General features: G+C 43.0%; 1 protein-coding gene across 9 annotated transcripts in view; it reads left to right on the forward strand.

The window, feature by feature from the left end:
- Window positions 1-27,213, forward strand: part of ATP8A2 (ATPase phospholipid transporting 8A2) — a 308,445-nt gene that overhangs the window by 78,036 nt on the left and 203,196 nt on the right. For all 9 annotated transcript variants that reach the window (XM_081909320.1, XM_081909321.1, XM_081909322.1 and 6 more), the window contains 13 exons: window positions 2,632-2,759; window positions 3,531-3,608; window positions 4,781-4,869; window positions 5,449-5,493; window positions 6,689-6,764; window positions 8,677-8,782; window positions 9,931-10,013; window positions 11,399-11,448; window positions 13,714-13,783; window positions 14,719-14,803; window positions 16,598-16,737; window positions 19,119-19,257; window positions 24,876-24,940. In XM_081909320.1, the coding sequence (XP_081765446.1) occupies window positions 2,632-2,759; window positions 3,531-3,608; window positions 4,781-4,869; window positions 5,449-5,493; window positions 6,689-6,764; window positions 8,677-8,782; window positions 9,931-10,013; window positions 11,399-11,448; window positions 13,714-13,783; window positions 14,719-14,803; window positions 16,598-16,737; window positions 19,119-19,257; window positions 24,876-24,940 (1,154 nt within the window). The remainder of the gene's footprint in view (window positions 1-2,631; window positions 2,760-3,530; window positions 3,609-4,780; window positions 4,870-5,448; window positions 5,494-6,688; window positions 6,765-8,676; window positions 8,783-9,930; window positions 10,014-11,398; window positions 11,449-13,713; window positions 13,784-14,718; window positions 14,804-16,597; window positions 16,738-19,118; window positions 19,258-24,875; window positions 24,941-27,213) is intronic.

Genomic DNA, 27,213 nt, shown 5'->3' on the forward strand with positions numbered 1-27,213 from the left:
CGTGGGTGGCACTGTGGGTTAAACCACAGAGCCTAGGACTTGCCAATCAGAAGGTCGGTGGTTCAAATCTCTGTGACGGGGTGAGCTCCCGTTGCTCGGTCCCTGCTCCTGCCAACCTAGCAGTTCGAAAGCACATCAAAGTACAAGTAGATAAATAGGTACCACTCCAGTGGGAAGGTAAACGGCGTTTCCGTGCGCTGCTCTGGTTTGCCAGAGGCGGCTTAGTCATGCTGCCACATGACCTGGAAGCTGTACACCAACTCCCTCGGCCAATAAAGCGAGATGAGCGCTGCAACCCCAGAGTCGGTCACGACTGGACCTAATGGTCAGGGGTCCCTTTACCTTTACCTTTATTAGATGTGTAGAAGAGGCAGTGATGAAGGGTGGAAGGATGAGTTCCCACCTCCATATTTGACATGGGATGATAATGCAGAGGCAGCGTTTGCAGGGCAGAATTGGTGTGGGAAAGGTGTTTTTTGCTTTCTGGCTTATTTTCCCTACAACACCATGCTCCTTTGCTTCCCCCCGCAGCCCCTGGAAATAAGCCTTCTGAGTGAAAAAGAGGAGAATTGCTAAGGGAAGGGCCACAGCTCAGTGGTAGAACATCTGCTTTGCATGCAGAAGGTTCCAAGTTCAATCCCCAGCACCTCCAGGTATGACTGGGAGAGAATCCTGTCTGAAATCCTGGAGGTCTACTGCCAGCCAGTTTAGACATTACTGAGCTAGATGGACCAGGGGTCTGACTCAGTATTAGGCAGTTTCCAATGTTCCTATGAAGGAAGAGCTAAGCCCCCCCTCCTTCCCATGCCAGTTTATCCACTGCACATCCTCATATTCTTCTGTGTTGCTGTTAACCAGGTAACACGTGTGTGGAAATAGAAGCATGCATTTACTTGGGTTACGGTACAGTTGCACCCTGTTATTGCCTTGCGGTACAGGTTGTCAATGTGTAGCTGCTGCTCTCTTCTGAGATGCACTTGTGGAAAGTGGGGCTGTGTTTTGGGACGGGTTTGCACAGTGCTTTAAAAGGTGTGTGCCTCCTTGTATTTTGTCAACATGTGCAAGGATGAATCTGAGGCAGCTCTGAGTCAGAAGCAAACTGCCAGAGGCATTTTTCCTTTCTTAGCCATCATCATGAGTTAGCTGGCTGTTTTGTGCAGTTGTTGTGAAGTTTGTCATGGCTGTAAAGAACAATTACTTGGCAGCAGAGGGAGGTTTGTTATCTCAGGATCTGAGGTTACAGCATGTAAAAAAAAACCCCAAACCTTCAGAGGGCATTGTTAGCTCATATTATTAACTCCAGGACAATGCAAGCAGCCTCTGTCATGTTCTTTTTATATTATCAGAGCTGAAGGTGGGGGAAGAGACCTTTTTCAAGAGTTGATGGTAAAACAAGCCTCTTAAAATGAACACCTGGTCTATGCATACAGTGTAAGAAAAGGCCACTTCACTCAAGTTATCCTAACTTTTGCTTCCCTCCAGTGATTTACAGAAGCTGAATTTCTTACAATCTAAAGTTCAGAGGTGGTTGCATTTAGGAATTCTCTTTGACTGTCTTAAGAACCTTTGGCTCTATTGGGAACTGCAAATCAGAACATAAATTCCATTTAACAGGAGTGTTTATATCAGCCTTCTGGACCTTTTCTCCAACTTTTTTCTTGTCTAGAAATCTCATGTTGATATGTGCTTCTATTTCACTATATGTGGTGGCTTCAAAGCACTTTGATACTCAGAAACCCAGTATTCTGAAATTATGAGATCTGATGCAAAAGCCTAGTTTGAGTCACACTTTGCTGTCACAGGATTCTGTATCAACACTACTACTGGGGTACTACGGATTGTCTTAAAGCAAGGGTTTCACAATGCACCCACAGAAGGTTTCTGTGGCACCCGCAGGGTTCCCACTCTCCACTGAAATAAAGAAACACTGTCTCATAGCCAATGGAATAGGTTGTGGTGTGTACTTGACTGCAGTGTTTGTGTTTGGAACCCAAGACTGTTTCTTCAGTTTGGAAATGCTCCCACAGGCTCCAAAAGTTCTACCCCTGCCTTAAAGCAAAACTTGATTATTTACTTTCATTTATTGAAAAATGCACACCTCACTTTTTGAGGAACTTACTATGACTTTAACTTTGTTGGAGTAAGTTACCAATGGTGAGTTAGTTTCAGAGACACTTCCCTCCCTGAGGCTAAGATTGGTCAGCAATAATTGGAGGCTGGAAGTGTCGTGTCTCGCTCTCATGGAAAGATCACCGCATGATATGTGGAAAGCGAGGGGCCAAACTACATCTAATCAATTTGACACAGTGTGGTTTCCATTCCTAAATTTTGCAAATAACATCTCTTGAGAGTTCACAACCTCCAGCAACTCACATTGGGTTTGGGAGGGGCCATGCCGTTGATTTTAATGCTTATCACTTCTTTCCAGCCAAATACTGCAACAATGGCACATGAGAAATTGGTAGCAGTTTGTTTTGGTATTGTACTGCAATTTGAACAATAAAGGTGCTAAAACACACACACACACACACACACACACACACACACACCCACACATGAACCAATGCCTTCCTCCCTAGTGACACTCTCTCTCTCTCTCTCTCTCTCTCTGCTCTCCATGTTGGCTTGCAGAAACAATCCCAGGCAATTTTGGATACAACCTGCTCACCTTCATAATCTTGTACAACAACCTCATTCCCATCAGTCTGTTGGTGACTCTGGAAGTCGTGAAGTTTACTCAGGCTCTTTTTATAAACTGGGTAAGTACTTGGAATGTAAAAGCAGGGAAGCAAATCAAGCAAATGCTAAATAAATAAGAGTGACATTTATTTAAGCAAAGCTGTGCATGAATCTTCATCTCTTTTCTAGCCACAGCTAGAACCTGGTTGGTAGCTGGCTGCATGGAAGACTTTCAAAACTTTCACTATGCAAAAGCAAACATCGATTTTTCAATTGCCAGAAAAACTTTCCATATGCAAAAGAAAAACAAATTTATTAAACTCAGGGACCCCTCTGTCTCTCCTGCTGTTCACAATTTATCAGAGGAGATTTTAATATGCAGAAATCACCCATTGCTGACATCTTCCTTGACTGTATTTTGTATGTAACCCATATTTTGCATGGTGGTTCCTTAGACCAATGAACAGATTTTGTATGTATTTTTGGATTCAATTAGATTTTATTTCGAATCAAGAAGGTAGACTGAACCTTTAAAAACTGGACAGCTTTTAACCACAGATTTCAAAACTGCACTGGATTTTTGGATTCTTAGCATTCCTGAGTAATGGTGGGTATGAGACTGTTAGTAAAATAGATCAGAACAGCAATGAAACCTCAGCATAAAACATTGGTGAAGCAGATAAAAGTAGAATATACTTCATGAAGAACACTTTAGATTCAAATGTTGATTGAGGCTGCAATCCTCTGCCCACTCAGTTGGAAGTAGGCCCCTTTGAACTCACTGGAACTTACTTCTGTGTAGGCATCTACAGGCTTGCATTTTAAGCATCCTCACTTCTCCTTGCTTTCAGGACATAGATATGTATTATCATGAAACAGATACACCTGCAATGGCCAGGACTTCAAACCTTAATGAGGAACTCGGCCAGGTAAGAACGATAGAATGTGGTATGATGGCAGAGAACGATATGAAAAACCAACTATTAGACTTGTGCAGTACTTTTCATTCCATGTTTGCAATCTATGAACAAGGCTTGAGAATTCACAATGATAAACTGCTAGATCCCTTCCTCAGAGAATGTAGGCAAGCCTTCTAAAAAGCATTGTGAATTACAGTGAACACTCTCTTGTTGGGGACTGTGTTTGTGTAATATCCATTGTAGCACCTAGTAAATCCTTAGTGGCACGAATGACCCTTTCTGTGCCCTTTTGAACAACTCTATAACTTATTATTTCCTGCAGTGGTGATTCTTTTAAGCAGGTGACAGAAGTAATACATTTGCATTATTATTCCTTTTTTATACTGCCATTTTTCCAAATGATGTAGAATATAAACCCTTATTTTAGGGTTACCAGACGTCCCCATTTCCCGGGGACAGTCCCCAGAAGTCCCTGGACAAATTCCATCCCCATAATGTTCCTGGATTTCATCTAATGTCCCCGGGAAATGCAGCAGCGGCAGTCTCAGCAGCCCAGAGCAGTTGGCTCTGGCTGGCTTCAGGAGCTGCTCGGAAGTCCCCATATGATGGTGGTGCAGGGGCTCTAAGATGCAGTTTCCGGGCTGCCTCCACCTTCCCTGACCCCAGCAACTAAGCTGTGAAGGGAGGCTTCATGCTGCCTATCAGAGCAACCTCCCAACTCCTACTTGTGTGCAAGCAGGAGCAGCACAGGGATCTCTCAGCTGTGAAGGGAGACTTCACGCTGTATCAGAGCTTGCCTGCAAGCAGGAGGGGGCAGGCATCTCTCAGATAGGCAACGGGAAGCCTCCGTTCCCAGCTGAGGAATCCCCGCCCCCTCCTGCTTACACGCAAGTAGGAGTTGCGATGGGGCTGCTCCGAAAGGCAGTGAGAATCCTCCCTTCCCTCTGCCACTGTCATCGCTGCAGCATCAACGTCCTGAACGTGTAGTATGTATGTATGTATGTATTTAAAGTGTCCCCGGATTCATTGAAAAAAATCTGGTAACCTTACTTTATTTCTGTTTGACCATGTGAAGAAAGGAGGAGCATGTCTTTTCTGATGGCCAACCTTCGTGTATAATTTGCACTTCCCTTTTCATTGTACAGATATCATAACTTCAATGCCTACCATTTGACTTCTAGGTAAAATACCTGTTTTCTGATAAAACGGGCACCTTAACATGCAATATTATGAACTTTAAGAAATGCAGCATTGCGGGAGTAACATATGGGTATGTACCATTTTATATAGATACATTGCAATAGCTTAATGAATCAGTTTTGTTGAAGCGGCAAATTCTTAGTTCTGTATGGAAAACTGTTATACTTTGTAGGCAGAGAGAAGAGAACAAGAGTGAGCCACTAAAAAGGGGGGGAAAGTAGGGGATGCGGGTGGCACTGTGGTCTAAACCACCGAGCCTCTTGGGCTTGCAGATCGTAAGGTCAGCAGTTCTAATCCTCACGATGAGGTGAGCTCCCGTTGCTCTGTCCCAGCTCCTGCCAACCTAGCAGTTTGAAAGCATACCAGTGCAAGTAGAGAAATAGGTACCACTGCAGCAGGAAGGTAAACGATGTTTCCATGCGCTCTGGTTTCCGTCACAGTGTCCTGTTTCTCCAGAAGCGTTTTGGACTTAACCATCCAGGGGTCCTTTACCTTTACCTTTTGGTTCCTTGGATGGATGTGTTTTAGCTTGAGATTTTCAGACCTAGGTCCACTTGCCCTGATCTAGGTATGCACTATGATCCATCTTTTTCTTATGATCAGATCAGACTTTCCCACCAATTTTGCATATTCCTTTCTTTCTTTTTAGTCACTTTCCGGAATTAGCAAGAGAATGTTCATCAGAAGACTTCAGGTAAAGCAGATATTGACTGACATTATTTTGAGGGGCATATGTCTCTTTTAGCTTTGTGGAATGGTTCAAGTGGGCAAACATTGAGCACGTTTTGCAGAGATTTGCCACTGGGTGGCTAATGGAGGTTAATTAAGTAATTAATTAATTGCAGATTTATAAACTGCTTTACAACCAAAGGTTACTGAAGCACTGTGCAATAAAATAAAAAAGTAAAAGGTGAGAAACTCCATAAACTTTTTTTTACTATAAAAAGCAATATAACCATTTCTACAATTGGAAGATTAATATTCCATAAAATGATTCAGGGAAAGCTTCAATAGCCGCCTAAATGTCAAAACACTGGATGCTAATTTAATATCATCTGGTGATTTAATTCCAGAATGCTGGAGCTGCAACACTAGAAGCCTGGTCTCCAGGGCATGAGGTCCCCCACCTGGGAAACAGAGTTTCTGGACAGGGATATATAACAGGCAGGCTATCCCCTCAAGCAACCTGGCTCCAGACTATTTAGTGCTTTAAATGCCAAAAGCCAAACCTTGAACTGTTTCTGATAGCATATTGGCAACCAGTGCAGTTCCCTTGGATGTTATGTGATGTAAACAACCTAGCTGCAGGTTCTGGGTTAAGTCCAAGGGAAGCCACACACAACCCCAGTGTGATTCAGTAATCCAGGTTGAAAGGCAAATGTGAGAATGCTTTTGCAGGGGAGGCAGTAATAAGAAGGGCAGCTGGGGAAATGGGTGAACTGCATTCTATTTGCAGAGGAGATAGAGCTGAAAGTGGATCTCCAGGTGGGTTAGTGTTGCTTTCCGGGAGGGAGAGGGTGAAGGGTGAGGCGGTGGGGAAGTTAGACCCAGGCAGAAGCACCAGTGGAACCAATCCAGCATTGCCCCTTTCCTTCCTGATAAGGAACAGCAAACCACCTTCCAGGAAGCTAATGTGCTGGCTCTGTCCCACCCAGTGAGACGCTTCTGGATTAAGGAAATACAATGCTGCAGAGAATGTATAGCCTGCATGTTTGGGGAGAAAATGCCCTCTTGCCTCCTAAGGAGTTGCTGTCCTGGTGGAAGGCAGATAAGAATAGTTCCATTGATGCCCGAGTTTGGTAATTGATGATGTTGTGAGTCCTGTGTGTTATTAATGGAAGCATATGTTTCAAGGAGGTAATATTTCATTCCTTTTATTCGACTTCTAGTCAACTTCCTCCTTCCACCAGCGAATCTTGCGAATTTGATGACCCGAGGCTGATGCAAAATATTGAGAGCGATCACGTAAGCCCAGTTCTATAGTGTTGTTCCACTCATAGTTCTGTCGTGCTCGTGTCCTTTTTCTTTGGGTGGAAGAGTCGCTTAAGAAGCTCTGCTGCTCTGTAGGTACCACTCGGGAGTGCAGGGTGGGTGGGTATGACTTAGCTGCAGGTGTGAGAAACCAAAATTGGCAGAGTCATCCATCCCTGATTCAAAGGGCTCTCAAGAATTTGTTGTGACTCAGAAAGGGGCGTCAGCAGCAGGCACCTTTACACACCTGCTGAAAACTCTTCCATTCCATCGGGCTTATGCAAGCAATTAAGAATGCATCTTTGCAAAATACTTTGATTTCCAATTTTAAAATGTCATATGTTTTTATTCTGTGGTTTTCTGTATAATTGTTGTAAACCACTTTGATTTTTTTTATGCATAGCAATATATAAATATTTTTATAAACAAAGAGGAAAACACACTCACACATGCTTTCATTTTCAAAAAAACAAAAAACCCCGCATTATAGTTTGGGGTTAAGGCTCACGTTTAGACTTCCTTTCTGAGCCCTGAGAATATATTTATTCTTGATACTGATACTGACCAGCAAATAAATATTGCAGTATTTCAATATTATCTTTGCAATTCAGTTTGTTGTTGTTTTTAAAAAATGTCTGATAGATGCACACAAAAGTCCCCCTTTCCCAGCTTGAATTGGCAAGTGGGAAATATTGTTATCCACTCACCACCCATACACAGCAGGGCATTTGCTGCAGTAATCGGTTTGACATTTTGGTTTGGCAGCAGGCAGAGGAATAAATCCAGCACCGCTGCTGACACTACATGTCAAAGGAGAGACAAGGGCTCTGTGGAAGGTCTGACGTGATAAGAAGGCCCTCATTGTTGCTTTAGAACTGGGTGGGTGGAACCTATTGTAAGCTGTGAACATGGAAGGACAAAAGCAGACTGAATAATTGATTTCAATACAAGGAAATCATAGGATGCCCCTCTTAAGGCCGGCTGCACCGGGGAAGTTAAGATAGCTTGCTGTCTGCTGATAAAGCTTGAGTTGCAGGCATGTAGGTGATGTATTTGCTGTGTGAGCAATAAAGGCCTGCAATAACTCACCCAGAAACAAGAGGGGACTATTGGTCTGATCTGGGAAGGCTGTTCTTTCTACCTTAGTGCAGCCTTCCCCAGCTGGTGCTCTCCAGACTACCTGGCTGGGGCTGATGGGAGTTGGTTCAAAGCACCTGGAGGGCTTCAGGTTGGGAAAGCCTGCCTTTTGTGGTTAAGCCCCAATAATCTGACTAGTATTTGATGGGGCTAACATAAGAAGGACCCTTTTGGATCAGACCAAAGGCCTAGCCTTTGTTTTAATTGTCTTGTATTTGATGAGGTTAACGCAAGGAGAGCTCTGCTGGATCAGACTGATAGTCTATCTAATAATCTAACTCGGTGTTTCTCAAACTTGGGCCTCCAGCTGTTGTTGGACTACAACTCCCATCATCCTTGACCACTGGCCCTCCTAGCTAGGGTTGATGGGAGTTGTAATCCAACAACAGCCGGGGACCCAAGTTTACACTGATCTAACTAGTGCACCTATTCCGTATTTGACAGACTAATGCAAGGATCAGACCAAGGGCCCAGTGTCCTGTTTCCCACAGCGGACAACCAGAGGCCTATGGAAAGGCCCTCTTCTGCTTTTGTGGCCAAGCAATTGGTATCCTGAGGGACTGGGCCTCTGATCCTGTAGGTGGTGAAACAGTTAACGCAGCTATTAACCATCGAAGGAGATAATGGGCAAGAAACCACAAAGTAACCAAGGAGAGCTCCATTGACCACCCAAGTGCTTGTCTTCCTCTTCTAATAAATACAGCAAGAGACTTAGAAACTCCCTCAGGATTCCTTGTGGCATGACTCTTGTGTGGACCTTCCCTTTCAGCCCACAGCTACTCACATCCGGGAATTCCTCACTCTCCTGGCTGTGTGCCACACCGTTGTCCCAGAAAGAGACGGAAACACAATCATCTACCAGGCCTCTTCTCCAGGTTGGTCACTGGCTTCTTTTCTTAAGGGGATGGAGAGCAAGGAGAACAGCAGAGGAAGGGAATGAGGTGGTTTCCTCAATGAGGGCCCAAGATGGCAAGCCCATGTTTGTCAGAGGCTGTATACATCTTGAGGGGTTTTTTTATATTGTCTAGGATAGAGGTAAGGAACCTCAGGCCTGAGGCCTAAATATGGCCCTTGGAACTCTCCCCAGGCCATGCTTTGTCCTTGAACTTTCATAACACCTCTTATTTATTTATTACATTTATATCCCACCTTTCCCCCCAAGGAGCTCACGCTTCCCTCTCACCCATTTTATCCTCACCACAACCCTGTGAGGTAGGTTAGGCTGAGAGTGAGTGGCTGGCTCAGGGTTACCCAGTGGGCTTCATGGCTGAGTGGGAATTTGAACCCTGGCACCTCAGGACGTGGGTGGCGCTGTGGGTTAAACCACAGAGCCTAGGACTTGACGATCAGAAGGTCACGATGGGGTGAGCTCCCGTTTCTCGGTCCCTGCTCCTGCCAACCTAGCAGTTCAAAAGCATGTCAAAGTGCAAGTAGATAAATAGGTACCTCTCCGGCGGGAAGGTAAACAGCGTTTCCGTGCGCTGCTCTGGTTTGCCAGAAGCGGCTTAGTCATGCTGGCCACATGACCCGGAAGCTGTATGCCAGCTTCATTGGCCAATAAAGCGAGATGAGCACCGCAACCCCAGAGTCGGTCACGACTGGACCTTATGGTCAGGGGTCCCTTTACCTTTACCTTTTACCTCAGGTCCTAGTCCTACATCCATAACCACAACACCTGTCAGCTATCCATGGCACGGCTTAGTGTTATGTCCGAATGCAACCTCTTTCCCTCTCTATTTTTATTATTACTATTACTATTTTGGTAAGCCACTTCAGGGTTGTTTTTTCTGAGGGGGGGGGGTTACATACAAAAAATGGGGTATGTTTTTTTTAAAAAATAGACAAATGCTGAGAATGGGCAAGTGAGACGTAAGTCTTCCAGTAGGACCCTGTGGTATATAATTTCATAAATGCTCTTCAGCACTATTAGCCTCAGTGATATTCCATTTACTTTTATGTTAATAAAGCCATTTGCTACATTTGTAATGAATTTCCCATAAAGGCAGGTTTTTTCTATTGACAGATGAAGGAGCCTTAGTCAAAGGAGCAAAAAAGCTTGGCTACGTCTTCACCGGACGGACTCCGGATTCTGTTATCATCGACGCGGTAAGAGCATGTATAAAAGGATAGCGCTAAGCAACTCTGAGAACTCTATGGCGGCCCATAAATAACATAAATAAATTAAATAGTGCCGGTCAGGGGATCTGTAGGAAGGCCATTGGTTAGCTGGCCAAAGCACCTGCTTATTAAACTGTGTTTGGTTCCCAGTGGTGCCTTGGGAGCCAGACCTTTGGGGAAAGGGCTGTCGCTCAGTAGGAAGAGCACATGCTTTCCATGCAAACGGTGCTACTTTCAGTCCCCAGGTAGGATTAGGAAAAGGCTCCTATCTGTAAACTTGGTCTGCAATCTGTAATCTTGCTAGGCAGTGTAGACCAGTATTCTTCAGTCTTGGGTCCCCAGATGTCAAGGGACTGGCTGGATACTGGGGAGTGGGCACTGGGAGAAAGGGGGTTGGAAGAAGGGATTGGCGATCCGGGGAAACCTGTGACAGCCAGGAGATGAGACTCAGAGGAAGGAGAAGTTGTAGGAGTGGCGAGAAAACAACAGGAGCAGGAGGAAGGAGAGACAGGTCAGGCTGGTACAGAATTAAGGGCTTCCATTCCTCCTCCTCCTCTACCTCCACTGTCTCCCAGGACCAGAAGAGGATGGAAGTGGGAGGAGCAGCAGCAGGTGACAAGCAGGCACAGTCTTTGCCGGCTTACACACAGCTTGGGTGGGGGAGATACATAAACTGAGGTCTGGAGCAGGGCCTCTCTGTTGCTGCAACTGCCTCATTGGGTGCACAACTAGGGGCAGCTGAGAGACACGGCTTTCCCTAACTTGTCAGTCTTGTTCTGACAATGAAGAGTAGATTCCTGGACATTCCTGGGCTGACACCAGATGTGGGTGGACTACAACACCCATCATGCACAGCTATCTTAGCCCAGTGGTCAAGGCTGATGGGAGTTGTAGTCCACCCAACATCTGGGAAACCCAAGGTTGAAGAACGCTGGCATAGAGAGTATTGATTAGGGTGGATCAGTAGGCTTGTTTGGTATAAGCCAGAGTACCCATGTTTATGGTAGGTGCTTTCTTGAGCACTGCGTACGAAAGCTTGGCTTGTGACTTAGAATGCCATAACATAAATTGTGCATCGGAGGTTAAAGTCGCTGGAGGTGTCTTATGAAGCAGAACAGCCCATCACTGTGGAATGAGAGCCCTCTGCACACTTTACCATAACATCTTATGGAGGTGTGTTCTCCACAGATGCACTTGAAGAATTGATGCTGAATGAAATAATATTCTGTGCACCATGCTCTTGGAGGCACACATTTTGCCCAGCAGAGGGAGCTATCATCACATGTTTTAACGTGGGCATTCGAAAGAAGCAAGGCTTCTTTGCATGTCCGCGTTGCTTAACATGGTTCAATTTTTGTTTCATGTGTTTGCAGCTAGGAAAGGAAGAGACGTATGAGATCCTCAATGTATTGGAATTTTCAAGGTAATTAGATTTTATAACTATTTCAGTACCTAAGAAAATGTGATAAATGGAGTGGAGAAAACTCAATTTTTAAAGAAAAACCCTTAAAACAACCTTCCCTAACATCATTCCCTCCAGCAGTTTGGAACAGTTTACAGTCTAATACATTGTTGGGGGGGGGTGTGAGAGAGAGAGTGAGAGAGACAGAGACAGACAGACAGACAGACAGACAGACAGACAGAGAGATATTACTGCTGCTGCTTCAAATGGCAGTTTAGCAGCTGTGAGAAGGCTAGCCAAGTTCCTGGGACAGAATACACCAGGGAATTACACTACATCATGATGTCGTAATGCTGCTATGTGATCCCTAACTGGCTGGATAACATGCTCAACAATCCTCTCTAAATGGATTGTGCCAAAGTAGCTCCTGAGAAGTATAGGAAGCAAAGCAAAACCATGCAAAATTAAAAAGAATTTGTGCAATCTTTTGGGAAATGTTTTAGGCCCCCATTGAAATGTTTAGTTCATTAAAAAAAAACTACTTAGTCCTAAAAATGAGTACATGTAATTATAAACGTATGATTTCGTTTTGTGCAATTGGTTGAATTATACTTCTCTATACTTGGCTTGATAATAATCAATTTTATTGCAATTTCATTGCATACATGGGTGTCCCCGGTGTCAGTTCCTATGCACTTTTGTTTGATTATCTTCATCTATTTTTAAAAAAACAAAACAGCCCTATATAATTTAAATTATTGGTTACACTGTAGTACCTTCCTGGCACACCATTTGTCTCCCAGTGAAAATAATTGAATTCAATCCTAGGAAACTTGATCATAAAGTAGGTGGAATTTCCCCCTTTTCCAACTCTCCTGTATGTTTACTATGTTTGTCCTAAGGGGGGAAAATAATAACTTTTTTTTTTAAAAAAAGAAGAAGCTTGATGCAGCTTTCGGTCGCCTCCCCCCCCCCCGCCGGCAAAACAAGCAGTCCCCTGTAAGAGGACATCAATGGCAAAATGTATTCTTGGTAGAATCCTCTGCTTTTAATCTAATTCAGAAAGAGAGAAGAAAGAAGTTCATTAATTTCAAAATAATGACATGCCGTTCATTTATATAGAAAATGAGATTAGGAAGGGCTGTTTCAGTCTCCATGATTGCTGATCTGTATTTCTCAAAGGATCTGGCCCACATTTGACTTCTCCAAACCATTAGACTAATGACAGATCCGCAGTATGTATTCAACACATATTTAAAGCACATGGCGTCTCCCAAAGAATCTTGGAAACTGTAGTTTTCACCCTCATATATCTGAAATTCCCAGTACCCTTAGCAAATGACAATTCCCAGGATTCTACACTTTTAAATGTGTAATGGGTGGGCTTTAAATGTATGGCAGAATAATAGAATGGGCTACTTCCGGGTTTCGCCACTCACGCATGCGCAGAAGCACCAGATTGCACCGTGCGCCTGCGCAGACGCAGCACTTTGAGTTGCGGGCTTTTCATGTTATGGACGGGCCTCCGGAACGGATCCCATCCATAACACGAGGAACCACTGTATTCATAAATACATTTTCATATTAATTCTAAAGTAATTTGGTTGTTCATAAACCATGTTCTATAGGAAATGGTTTGTTGGGCTTGATTACGATACATTTCCAGACCTGAGCCTCTAAATTTCCCCCTTACTCATATTTGTATATCTTTAGACAACCCTAAACCATTTGCTCTTCCTCTTTGGGTCAAAAAGATTGGTATTGTAGGTGTTTCCTCAAACCACTGGGCTCTTACACTCAACCCTCACTTGAAACCACCTCTCGCTTCCCTACTTACAAGTTTAGCTAGCCAAAATTCTTTTCATTCATAAAGGGCCAGGTGTCTCTTACATTTCAGAGCTTCCTGGAGATTGTGACATGCCCAAGATTTCACGTATTGTTTCCTTCAGCCAGTTCTTGATGGGGTTGCACTTCCCCCTGAAGAATCAGGCGTTCAGCTTGGGGGTATTCGTTGGCTATCCTTGTCCCTGGATGCGCAAGTGGCCTCTGTGACATGGAGTGCCTTCAACCAGCTTTGGCTGGTGGCCCAGCAGCAGCCATATCGGGATGGGGATAACCTGACTTCAAAATAGGCAGCTGTCTCGAACCTGCAACCTTGGCGTTATCAGCACCACACTAACCAACTGAGCTGCCCATGGGGCTGTGCCTGAAGACCATTTGGCAAGCACTTTGCTAGATGTTGATAACACATGAAGTGCAACGAATGCTTCTTCTTTTTCTTCCCAGTGACAGAAAACGAATGTCTGTAATTGTTAGGACTCCGGAAGGGCGTCTGCGTTTGTACTGCAAAGGAGCCGTAAGTGTCAAAGGAAATTGTCACTATGCTTTCCGTTGTAGCTCTGATACTTTGTGTTTCATAAATAATGCTAATAATAAGCAACACTGCCATTGTCATCAGAGGTTGTATGCCCTTCAAGACTTAAATTCCCCCTTTGTTACATTAAAAAAGGTAAAGGGTGCCCTGACCATTAGGTCCAGTCGTGACCGAATCTGGGGTTTGCGCGCTCATCTCGCTCTATAGGCCAAGAGAGCCAGCGTTTGTCCACAGACAGCTTCCGGGTCATGTGGCCAGCATGACTAAGCCGCTTCTGGCGAACCAGAGCAGCGCACGGAATCACCGTTTACCTTCCCGCCAGAGTGGTACCTATTTATCTACTTGCACTTTGACGTGCTTTCGAACTGCTAGGTTGGCAGGAGCTTTGTTACATTTTCCATCAGTAAATTGATCTGTTTTCTGGATCAGGATTGTGTGGACAGGATCAAGCCAAGGTTGCCTGTTTAATCCAGCCTTCCCAACCTTGGTGCCGTCTAGGTGTTTTAGACTACAACTCCCATCAGCCTCAGCTAGCAAACGGTATTCTGGCAGGGCCTTAGGGGAGTTGTAGTCCAAAACATCTGGAAAGCACCAGGTTGCGGGAATAGTGGTTTGAACAATGTCATTCATCTCTTTGAGGGAAGCAGGGCTCTCAATTCAATCACATCATATCTTTTTTTCAACAATTTACTGTATAGAGTTTGTTTGTTTGTTTTCTAGGTATGTCCACAGCTGCTTATTTTGTGGGTCAATGCTGCTACCTTCCTTTTAATTATAAAGTGTCCCACTTGTTCCTTAACCTGAACCACCACAAGCACCCTGGAAAGAAAGGATATAAAGGATACAAAGGTCTTAAATAGGCATTATAAAATGCAATTATGGACACATGCTTTATCTATGCTCTTTCTTGTTGGTAGGATAACGTCATTTTCGAGAGACTCTCCAAAAATTCCCTGTATTTGGAGCAAACACTGTGTCATCTTGACTATTTTGCCACAGAAGGTATGCATTTGTTTTTAGCAGGCTGGAAAAAATGAGAAATTGGGAGAAACCAAAATGGATAGATTCCTTAGCAAGAACTGTCATCCCTTAGTTTGATGGAAGGAAAGAATGTGGTGGACAAGGGTTGTTTTTTTTAATGAGGAAGAGGGGTTTGGGCTTGGTTCTTCTGTTAAGGATTCAGGTTTGAGCATCAAAATAGTGCCATATATAGTTTCACATGCCATACGTATTGAACATGGGCAGAATTGAGAGAGGAAATACAAGTTGAAGATTGTTCCTGCACCTGCTGAATGTGTTCTGATAGACACATTCTGTCCCATGACATAGACAGCCAGAGGGATCTCCTCTGCTTTTGCTGATTGCAGAATGGTGTGACCAGACATAGACTGTGGGACCAAGGAAGTGTGTGCATGCATTAAAGGCAGTTCTGCCACCCGTACCATTTTCAGACACCTTTAAAAGAACAGCACCACTATAATCTGTCTCCAGCCAAAGGAGATGCTGAATTGGGGAATCTACAGAGTCTCAGGCATACAACTCAAGCCAGAGGCAAAACATTCCTTGGGTGAAAATGGAGTGTATCAAGACTGCAATCTTGTTTAAAGAGGTGTGAAACAAAAGATCAATTGGAATGGAGCAGCACCACAGAAGCAACATTAACTGTGTCTCCTAGTTCTCAACTGCTGTTAATACCTTTGTTTAGCAAGTTGGGAGAGTGTTTCTGAAATGAATCATGGGTGGGTAGGGAACAGAACAAAGAAGTTTGAAGGAGAGGCGACATGTGGTACCTCTATTGTAAATGTTTAGGAAAACGGAAAATGAACTTGGCTCCTACTGCTCGCACTTCTGTTGTGTTCCCTTAAGATGCAGTAGCTGCCCCTACAAGTTTGCTATATGAAATCAAATATACCTGTCTCTTATTTCATTGCTAATGGGACATTACTGAGGTAGAGCAAGATGGGGAGTGGACTGTGTTCCTTTTATGATACCATGTTGCTGCAAAACGTATTCCTTCCCATGCCTGAAAATCTCTCCCTGCCACACAAACACTTTTTTTCCTGGGAACTCCCACACCCGCAATAATATTGTCCTTCTGTTTTATATGGCATGCTCTCTCCTTCTTCTGGTTCACTTGTGCCAGAAGAGAAATCATTATTTTTATGTATGCTAAATTCTGTCAGAAGTCTCATAAAAATAACGCTGTTCATATTCCAAAGGGGCCTGTTCTTCAGATTACTGCGCATGGTTAACCTGTGTCAACATCGGTGCAAATTACATGTGTCCATTAAAAGGAACTACAGAGCATTATGTTATTTGCAGTTGGGCAGTTAATGGGAAGCTATTCAACTACCTCATGTCATGTTTCTGTGATGTCACAATTTAATTTTAAAATATATTGTAGTATAGTAAGTAATTTATTTTTAAAATTGAAAGCTGCGTGAAGGTGTTAAAGTTGCCATTCCTAAAAAAATCCTCATTGATATTGTAGGGCAGAGTTCTCCTAATACACACATTTTGTATACAACTTTTTAACCTAATATATACATTTTGGCAAAGTAGCATTCTCTAATAGAATGCATTTTATGGTTATTTTCACTTTTATGCATTTTATGCACCCGATTATTTGCATTGTTGTATGTATTACATGGCTGGAGGGAGTGCACTGCAAAATTTGGAAGGGTTGCTATCTTGGGCCCACATACTGTTTTGGAAAGTGGGAATTAGGTCTGTTTGCCTTTAAATGTGAACTGAATCAAATTTCTCCCTCTACCAATACCTGCCTTTCCTTTTTAGGTTTGAGGACTCTGTGCATTGCATATGCAGACCTATCGGAAAACTCTTACCGGGATTGGCTGGCCATCTATAATGAAGCCAGCACAAACCTGAAGGACAGAACTCAGAAGCTGGAGGAGTGCTATGAGATCATTGAGAAGGTAACTAGGAGACATGGTTTTGAGCTGCTTACAGCCGAGTCCTCTCCCACTTGCAAATTTTGCCAATATCAAGTAGACCAGGGGCCACCAAACTTGTTCAGCAGGGGGCCAGTCCACTGTCCCTCAGAACTTGGGGGGGGGCAGACTATATTTGAGGGGGGGAGAACAAATTTCTATGCCCCACAAATCACCCAGAGGTGCATTTTAAATAAAAGGACGCATTCTACTCATGTAAAAACACCAGGCAGGCCCCAAAAATTAATTACCCAGAGATGCATTTTAAATAAAAGGACACATTCTACTCATGTAAAAACACCAGGCAGGCCCCAAAAATTACCCAGAGATGCATTTTAAATAAAAGGACACATCTTACTCATGTAAAAATATGCTGATTCCCGGACTGTCCATGGGCCTGATTGAAAAGGCCCCCAGGCCTTGGTTTGCCTACCCATGAAATAGACTAAACTTCACCAAGCAGTGCATCCATCAGGAGTGCTCTGATGTTATTTCCTGCTTGGCAGGGGGTTGGACTCGATGGCCCTTGTGGTCTCTTCCAACTCTATGATTCTATTATTCATTCCGTTTCACTGGAAGCATTTCAGATGTGTTAATTTCATATCCCTTGAATATTCCCCCCCCCAACGCACCAAAAAATAATTTAAAATTTTTTAAAAAATCATCTATGTGTTTCCTGCAAAAGCAGAGTGTTTCCTTAACGAAATATGATCAAGGATTGTTATCACTTTGTAGAAATACAGCAAGATTTCAACATAATGTTGGCCTGGTTCACAAGTTACACTAAGCCAACTGTGGCTTAGCATGATTGCACAGGCTCCTGGTCAGCCTCTTTGCTCTCCTATAATGAAAGTTTGCAGCATTTGGGGCATCTTAGTTTAGAGCAGGATTTCCTGAACTTGGGTCTCCATCTGTTTTTGGACTACAGTTCCCATCATCTCTAGGTAGCAGGACCAGTGATAGGGATGATGGGAATTGTAGTCCAAAAAGAGATGGCAAAAGCAAGCATGGAATATCCATAAATACTGCCTGACTTTGAGATAGACAGTTGGGTAAGTAAAAGTATGGATTCTGTTGTTATGATTTCTCTTCTTTCTCATGATTAAAATCATCACAATTAAGCCCCTTTAATGTTTGCATTCCTGCAGTTGAATGTTTTGTTTAATTTGGATGTCAGCAATCTTTGCATCAAAACTGAAAAAGTCCCCCCCCCCAGCATACATTTTAAAATGTTTTCTCTTCAGTTGTTAACAACTTTTGCAGAATTCATTTGAATTCTCTTGAATTATCTGCTGAGTTGCATGTTTGATTTGGAGCCACACATATAATTCCTGTTTTTGCAAAAAGTGTCACATGCTGATTGAATACATAGATCTGCTGTTTATGAAAATGCACTGCTCTGTTATTTGCTCTTTACTCTTTCCCAAAATTCAAAATATGTAGCTTTTAAACAAAGGGCACTTAAATCTATGATTATGGATTTTGACAAATGTTGTTTACGAAAGACTGGGCACTCAGTTCTAAACAAGGCAGCAAGTCTCATTAAGTTAGACGGAGTTCATTTCTGACACAGGGGCTGATGCTTAGTCTGTCTTATCTGTTTATTTCCCTTAAACTGTTTACATTTCTACAGCAGTCGCCCCAAACCTTCAGGAAAGTTAAGAATATACTAGAGCCAGTGCATTTTACAATTGCAAATGATATGTGCCACTTGATATTAAGAATATTTACTTAGAAGCAAGTTTTACAGAGTTCAGTGGGACTTATTCCCGAGCGAACTTCCTTAGGATTTTGGGTTTTTTTTTCTTATTTCAGAGTATATATACGCCTGAAGGATATATAGAGATGGGAAGATAAATGGATGGTCATTACATTTGTGCTTCCAAAGTGGGACATGATCAGGTCAATTAACAGTTTTACTTTCGGTTGATAGCATCCACTTTGTAGGTATATTTTGAAAGCAGGAAGTATATTTAACGACACGATGCCATGCAACCTCTGTTTTCTGAACTTAAGAAATATACCAATTAAGGCTATTAAGAATGTTGCTATGGCAACTGGTGCATGGACCTCTCCACTGGCTATCTTTTAAAGTTGCAATTACAATTAATTGCTTTTGAATCGTTGCCCTCCTTCTGATCAAAGTGCCTGGTTCTTTTATGCACTCTGAAATGTCCAATTTTCATGCCAGAGGAGCAGCAAAAGTTAACTACGCCATACATGTCTTGTTGAAGGGTGGGTAGCAGAAAGGATAAGGCACAGCTTGCTGTCATTAATTTCTGTTTTTGAGCATGGTCCAAGCTGAGATTGATCCCAGAAGAAGGAGACCTCCCAATTCTTTTCTCCCCTCTTCCATCCCTTTTCAGGATTTACTGCTTCTTGGTGCCACGGCCATTGAGGACCGCCTTCAAGCAGGTGTTCCAGAAACGATATCCACTTTAATAAAAGCAGAAATCAAGATTTGGGTCCTAACAGGAGACAAACAAGAAACAGCTCTGAACATAGGTAACAACCCTTCAGCTTTTCTGCTAAGGTGGCCCTGTGCAACGTGTTGGATCACAGGGGTCTATCCATCATTAGTCACCTGGTGAAGCACACTCGTTTCAAATAATGGGCATGACTAACTTATGTGCATTAATTTTATTGGGTCTACTCTGAGTACAACTTTGTTGAATACAACTCACAAGATTTGGTGGCTTGAGCAGTGTGGCTCATTTGTTGCACTGCTTTGACTCTTTCATTTATTTCATTAAATGAGTAAGAGATAAGAAGCACAGGCTCCTAATTGTGAAATCTGGGTGCAGGGTGGTAAACAAGGAGGTGGAGCAAAATGAATGTGCTCTATCTTCCGCAAGGGCAGATTTCCTTATTGCCCAGACTAGAGAAACGTGCCCATTCTATATATTTTTTTATACGAATCGGGGAGTATGTAGCCTGTTGGTGGGTGGGGTTTCGGATGGGGGGGGCACTAATCTCCTTGCAGAACTTTCCTTTGAGACTGAAACCCTTGTGTGTCATAATAGGGAAGGAATATGATTTAAAGCAAAAATTATCCAATTTTCACTTCCCAAAGAACCGAAACAACCAAAATTTCCACTTTTCTAAATTTTCTGATGCGGTTCTCCAACAAACGTGCACGTACTAGGGGGAAATGTGTACAAAAATGAATAAATTAGTGAAAACAATGGACAAAAATTCATTATATAGGGAGAAGTTGCTTGGAAATAATGTGTAGGTTAGTTAAAACTGCAGACAAAAATGTGTTCATTAGGAGAAATTCACACTAAAATGCCGAATACAGTGGTACCTCGGGTTACATACGCTTCAGGTTACATACGCTTCAGGTTACACACTCCGCTAACCCAGAAATAGTGCTTCAGGTTAAGAACTTTGCTTTAGGATGAGAACAAAAATCGTGCTCCGGCAGTGCGGCAGCAGGAGGAGGCCCCATTAGCTAAACTGGTGCTTCAGGTTAAGAACAGTTTCAGGTTAAGAACAGACCTCCAGAACGAATTAAGTACTTAACCCGAGGTCCCACTGTAATTGTTTTCATGAGGATTTAAAAATAAATAAATCACAAATTGCTGAAACCTACATTATCATTCAGGGAAACTACACCTGACTTATACCACTTCACTCTGTTCTGTTCCATCTTTATACATACTCAGTTTTAATTTCAAATGTGCTTGTGCACCTAGACCTTTAACTTTTTGTGACTTTCAAGTCAGTATGTATTATTGGTTGACTGTTAGTTATTTAAGATAGGCTTTTAACAGCAAAGCTTTGGTATTCTGTGATTTCACTTGCATTAAGCTCGGTAGAGTTTTGGACAGCCAGTAATTCTCTATTTACATTTAAAATTGACTTCTCCTACTAAAAGTGGCATTTCAGATGCAGCCTCGATAAATCATATGCACTTTGTTTCTTTACCACAGCACAGAAAAATGTAAATGTATTTTCAGAGGCAGGACAAAACAGATCACAGAGGGCTTTCTGCACTTATCCTAATGCAATGGGAACAGATGATTTACTGAGCAGTCTCTCTCTCTCTCTCTCTCTCTCTCTCTCTCTCTCTCTCTCACACACACACACACACACACACACACACACACAGCGAGCAGATATTATGCTGCTCCTGTGTCACTGGAATGGCTGCTGTACCCTGTGATCAGTTCAGCCTAGAAGGAGAATGCAATGCAGAAACTGAGCAGATGGTGGAAAAAAAGGCAGATACAGTCATACCTTGGGTTACAGACGCTTCAGGTTGCACGTTTTTGGGATACGGATGCGCCAAAACCTGGAAGTACTGGAACGGGATACTTCCAGGTTTCGGCGCTCACGCATGCGCAGAAGTGCTAAATCGCACTTTACGCATGTGCAGAAACGCCGAATCACAACCCGCACATGCACAGATGTGGCGCTGTGGGTTGCGAACATGCATCCTGCACAGATCATGTTCGCAACCCGAGCGTCCACTGTACTCTCTCAGCACCCCTGGAAGCTCCTCCAAAGCCCACCAGTCAGAGACTGAGCTGCAGAAAATGCCTATGGGCTACCCCCCACATGGAGGAACCCAATGAATTCATGATGACGACATTCCCCAGCATGCACCCCTGCACACAGTATGCAAAGTATTGCCACATTATCTTGCTTAGTCAGCCCAAGTGACAGAGAAACCACAGGAGGGAAGAGAGCTCTTGTGCTCGAATCCTGCTTGCTGGTTTCCCACAGGCATCTGGTTGACCACTGTAAGAACAGGATTCTGGACTAGATAGGCAATTGGCCTGATCCAGCGGACTCTTCTAATTTCCTTTGCTGTGTCCCTAAACATTCTAGTGCAGAATGCAGTGGCCCAGGTGGTGAGTTGTGCTCCTGATCAGGCACACATTATGTCTGTGCTAAGGGATCTTCACTCGCTGCCTATTAGCCACTGGATTAGTTTAATGCTACTTACGTATAAAGCCCTAAAAAACTCTGGGCCTGGTTAACTGAAAGACCATCCTCTCTTCCACTGCCATGCGAGGGCATCAAGATCAGCAAATGGAACTCAGTTAGTTTTGCCACAGTCTGATGATTATCAGCTTGTGGTAACATGGGAGGGAATGCTATTCCTGCTGAAATATAAGTGGCGGCATCAACATTGGCATTCCGCCAGCTCTTGAAGATGCACCTGTTTAGACAAGCAATCCCCTAGTCTCCACTGATGAGTGGAGAGTTCAGTCCTGCTTGGTGCTGCTTTGCCAGTGCATTCCTCTGCAAGCTGACATGGACAGGTGCATGGGACCACCTATCAGTCACCGCGTGTGATTATGACATCAGATAATTGACAGTTGTGTGGCCCTGCCCACCTGTCAAAAATGGCCAGTGAGGGGAGAGAGAAAGATCTGGGGTGGGGGAGTTCATCACCCTTGTATTATAGGTTGATATAAAATCTCATTGGCTCCTTACATCACCTGACCACTTCACATGACCTGGTGGCTGTCTGTTTGCATTCATGACATCCAGTGGCTGGCAGGCCAGTGGTTCTCTCATCTGTTGAGCTACCGTAGTGAAACAGGATATAATGCATTTGTATTTTGTTTCACACATCCCCAAGATCTAAAGCATCTTACAATATGACCATTCAACTCAATGCAGGGTCTCTAAGTGAGCTCCCCATGGGCACATGTCTTTAGGGAATTTGAAAGCACACCCTCATCTGAATTCACTTGCATGACTGTTGGATCCTGCTAATCACTGAGGAATCCAGTATAACTTTTTGCTGTTGTTCAGCACTCGGCTCCCCGGCTCCAGTTGTCAAATGGTGTCTTGCTGAATCTGAAAGGTTCAGCAAGCAGCAGCTTGGAAATTGCTGTGAAGTGTTGCAGCTGTTGTTCCAATCAAAAACCAGCAGAAAATCCCTTTGAATTAGTTATACTAAATTTGTAACCGTTTAGGGCTGCAGTCATTCCCTGAGGACAGGCTATGCCTGACTTGGAGAGTAATGTCTGAAGCTGTAAGATATCCCTCTTTATTTATCAGTGAAATTTTAAAATAAAATGGAGCTTTGCATGTTTTGGCATTATTATTACTATTATTACTAAATAACATTCAGGAATTTAAAAATAGCTTGTAGGACGTCTCTCTTTTTTAGTAGATACTTAAGGAATCTCACTTTACTCTTTTCCATAGATGTAAAGGTCTTGACAACTCGCAATCATTTTGCCCCAAGTTTTTCTCTAAAGATTTATAAGAACATGCTCAGTTTACTTTGTTACTATTTTTTCTTTAGTGAGAACATTCTATGTGGAATACCAATAAAGCTCCATGCACAACTTTTATATTAGGCAATCCATTTTATGTAAAATACTTTCAAAATACTTTGCTCCCCTTTTCTCTGAACATTGGGTAATGTTGCAGAGTTTGCTTAGTTTTGCATGAGGAAGCACTCAAGACTTAGAGTTTCATAATATGTGCTTTATTTACAAATGGTCAAGTTGGCCACAAATGAAAGAAAACTATTTCAAGGTAGCAGACTCTTCCTGTCCCAGGAACAACTTAGTTAGCTCTCAAAAATCGGACCCCCTTCTCTTGGCTTACTCTAGCTAGAAACAGTGGCTGACTTTGTGTGCAACACTAAACCATGGCTTGGGTATGTGCAAAAGCAAGGAGGCGTCACCAAGAGCAGGACACCGACAGTTTAGTTTCCATTTCCATGAAACTTGGCTTGTAGTTAACATACAAACCAGGGATCATAGCTTAAAAACAAAACAAAACTCTAGTTAATGTAGCAAGCCAACTTCATAACTTATGGTTTGAAGTTGTGCTTGTTTTGAGAGTGCATTGCAGATTTAACTTTGCATTAATTACCGTATTTTTCTGTGTATAAGACATGGGGTTTTTTACCCAAAAATTAGGTTTAAAATTGGGGCTCGTCTTATACACAGGTAGTTCTGAGGGGTGTTTATAAAATGGCACAGTCATTAAAATACACAACTCATAACAACTGATTCAGGTAGGTAGTTGGTCTGATGTAGTCGAAATATATATAGTCATACCTCTGGTTGAGCGCTTTCGGGTTGCGCTCCACGGCAACACGGAAGTAATGGAGTGCGTTACTTCCGGGTTTCGCTGCTCGTGCATGCGCAGACGCTCGAAATGACGTCACGCACATGCGCGGAAGCGGCAAAACACAACTCGCAGACACGCCATTGCGTCTTACGTTCTATTCAGGATGCGAACGGGGCTCCGGAACAGATCCCATTCACATCCCGAGGTACCACTGTGTGTGTATATATATGTGTGTGTGTGTGTCCAGTAGCACCTTAGAGACCAACTAAGTTTGTTCTTGGTATGAACTTTCGTGTGCATGCGCAGTGTGTTATTCTATAAATGCAGTTTATTCCAGCTGGGAAAAACACTCAGAAAGACACCTTCTGCATGCAAAGCAGGTTCTCTCTCCTTTCCCCACTTTTTCATCATGGGGGTTTTACCAGTTGGTGGTGTTGAAGAGTCTTAGCCAGAACCTGTTGAATATAGCAGAACATACGCAGACTGTCCAGAAGCAGTCAGTTGCAGGCAGGATGAAGCAGGAACAAGACCCTGCTACTAGTAACTTGGTTACTTATAGGTTTATTATTTACAGCAGAATCACAAGTTACTATATACAGGATACAGACACGGATCTTAACTCTCTCACTGAACGAACTCTCAAACCACACACTGACCAACAACTAACCAAAAAGGAAGGTCATGAGTCGTCACGCCTATGTGGAGACCTCGACCAATAGCAGAGCTGTATCCTAGGTCCCATATCTCTAGGCAGAATAACTCCCTCTGCTCAGTCTTCTTGGCCTTTGGCCAACTCCTTAATTGCTTCTGTGGGAAGCTGCATCAGATAGCACGTAGTCAAAAATCCCAACAGGTGGAAACCGCAGGAGCAGGGTGTGTGGTTTTTACTGACTGGGGCTTCCCAAAAACATCTGATTGGCCTCTGTGGGAGCAGAATGGTGGCCTGATCCAGCAGGTGGCTCTTCTTATGTTCTTACGGTTTCCTTTCTGATGTTGAACTTGTTTGTTGTGACGGTGAAGAAGAAAGTGACCCTGACGCCCCTCTGTGTCTGCTTTGTTATTTATTTCCCCAGGATATTCCTGCAGGCTCGTGTCCCAGAGTATGACCCTCATCCTTGTGAATGAAGATTCTCTGGACGTAAGTAAAACTCGCTGAAGTTCAGCAGGCCACTGGCTCGATCAGTTACTTACTTCTCCAGGTGTTGTGATGTCTGCACCACATTCTAGTTAAAGATGAGGAATTTTCTGGTTAAGGCTATGGAATTTTACCAAAAGATTGACACGGTTTTGGTTAGCGTTGTGTCAAAATGGACTTGCTGGTCTCTGTGTCCTATCACTCAGATTTGGGAAGTGGATAGATAAACTTTATTCGCATTAGCCAACGGCCATAGCAACATAAAACAAGCAATATATACAAATAAAAAAAGACAGCAATGGGTAAAAAGGGCAATCAAATGAGCAAGATTATCGTTCAGATAGTGGCCCTTAATCTCATTGCACCCTCGATAAACCTAGCAACCTTTGCTGTTGTCTGATCATTTTGATCTGATAAAAGAAAGAACAATGTGGGGATTTGTGAAGTTCCATTGCGTTCTTTTATGGTAATGTTTTATTTCCTTGTTATGTGTCTCTGCCACTTTTTAAGGAGCTGAAAGTGCAGGGTAGTGGCCTTGGGAAGGAGCTTGAGGAAGAGAAAGATGTTTGGGAGGAGGGATCCTCATTCCAGGCTGTCTGCCTGAAGATCTACTGTTTACACACACACACACACACACATGTGCATATATATATATATAATTTTAAAAAGTAAAATTGAGTAAGATGCTTGGTTGCCCTGTGATTAAATTCTGAATTCTGGTTGTTTGCCCGTGGCCTATTCTTGCTCATGCAATCAATTTTTCTGAATATGGGGGGTCGGTTAAGGGAGTGGGGAAGCTTTGATTTATTCTATTCATGATTTGTGGTTTGTGAAATTAGTCAAGTTTCTCTGCCTCCATTTCCACACACCCCTTTTCAGTCCTCTTTTCTTTTCCAACCTCACAAACCCAAGCTACTTACCAGCTTAACAACTTGTTATATATCAAGTAACACATTAATGCTGATATCATGTGTTCTGCACAGAAGAGACAAATGGGGGAGGGCTTCCTCCTCCATCCTTTCTATAATCTGTGCCATAATTTTAATATGCAAAGACAGTGGCCTGGGAAAAAAAGAAGAAGTGGCAGGATAAATACCTGAGGGGGGCGGCAGGAAACGGGTTTTAAGGCTCAGCATTTCTGCAAACTGGGCTCTCGTCCTGAGGGAGACAGCTAGGCTGTTCTTGTAACATCTGGGGCCGAGCGTAGTTATCTTAATCACCAGCCAGGCTGAGCAGAGATCCATTATTAGAGAGAGTAGTGGGACTAAGGAAAGGAGGCTAATTAGGAAAATTGGGAGAGAGAATACATTTGGGGGTCAACTTCGCTGTCAGTTTTTATTGCTTGAAGATTTCTAGTTTTTCCTTAATCATACAGAGACTCGGAGGCATCAGGTTAATGAGTAAGTTGCAGAACTGTATCCAGTAATCAGATGAAATGCGAGTAGTGTGGTTAAATGGGTGGAAGCCTCTTCTCTCTCTCTCCATCTCTCTCTCTCTCTCTCTCTCTCTCTCTCTCTCTCTCTCTCTCTCTCTCTCTCTCTCTCTCTCTCCAGTTCCGTTGGAAGAACAAATGCAGACTTTCCGAGTGTTAATTAGATAGTCAATAATGCGTACGGCAAGTCAGCAGTGCAAATGTGAAATTAAATATACAACTTTCCACATTAAAAAAAAAAAAGAATCCTTTCCACTCTTGAAATCATTGTCTAAAATTGCAGGCAAAAGCAGGGTGATTGAATTCCAGCTGCTGGCTAATTGGGCCTCTAAGTTTAAGTATACAGTGAACTGGGTAATTTGAGTATTATTGAGTTACCATTTTATTTCACGAAGCAAAATAAATGGATTTTTTAGCTGTGAGCTATGGGTGTGTGTGTGTGGAAGCAAGTATTTGCATATCTTATTCAGCTCTCGCCATTCTTATTTTTGTCCTAAAGTGTTTGGTATGATTCTGTTGCAAGATGGCAGTATAAGCTTCAGCATCAGCAAGCCATTGAATTAGTTTATGTTGATAAATGGGGAAAGGGGATATAGTGCCTAGGCCTAAGTTAGACCAAAATGCCAATTGCAGTTCAAAAGTTTGTTCTCATTCTCTCGCTCTCTTTCTCTTTCTTAAAAAAAAAGGGGGGGGGGTTTCCATAGTGGGCAATCACTGCAAAACTGAATAAAGGGGAAATAAATACAGAGACAAAGGCATTACTATGATTCATCTTCCAACTTTGTTTGCTTTAGCTTGGATTTGTTGATCAAATATAGCCAAAAAAATAAAAATATTTCTACCC

This window comes from Podarcis melisellensis (assembly GCF_964234715.1).
Source record: "Podarcis melisellensis genome assembly, chromosome: 4".
NCBI lineage: Eukaryota > Metazoa > Chordata > Lepidosauria > Squamata > Lacertidae > Podarcis > Podarcis melisellensis.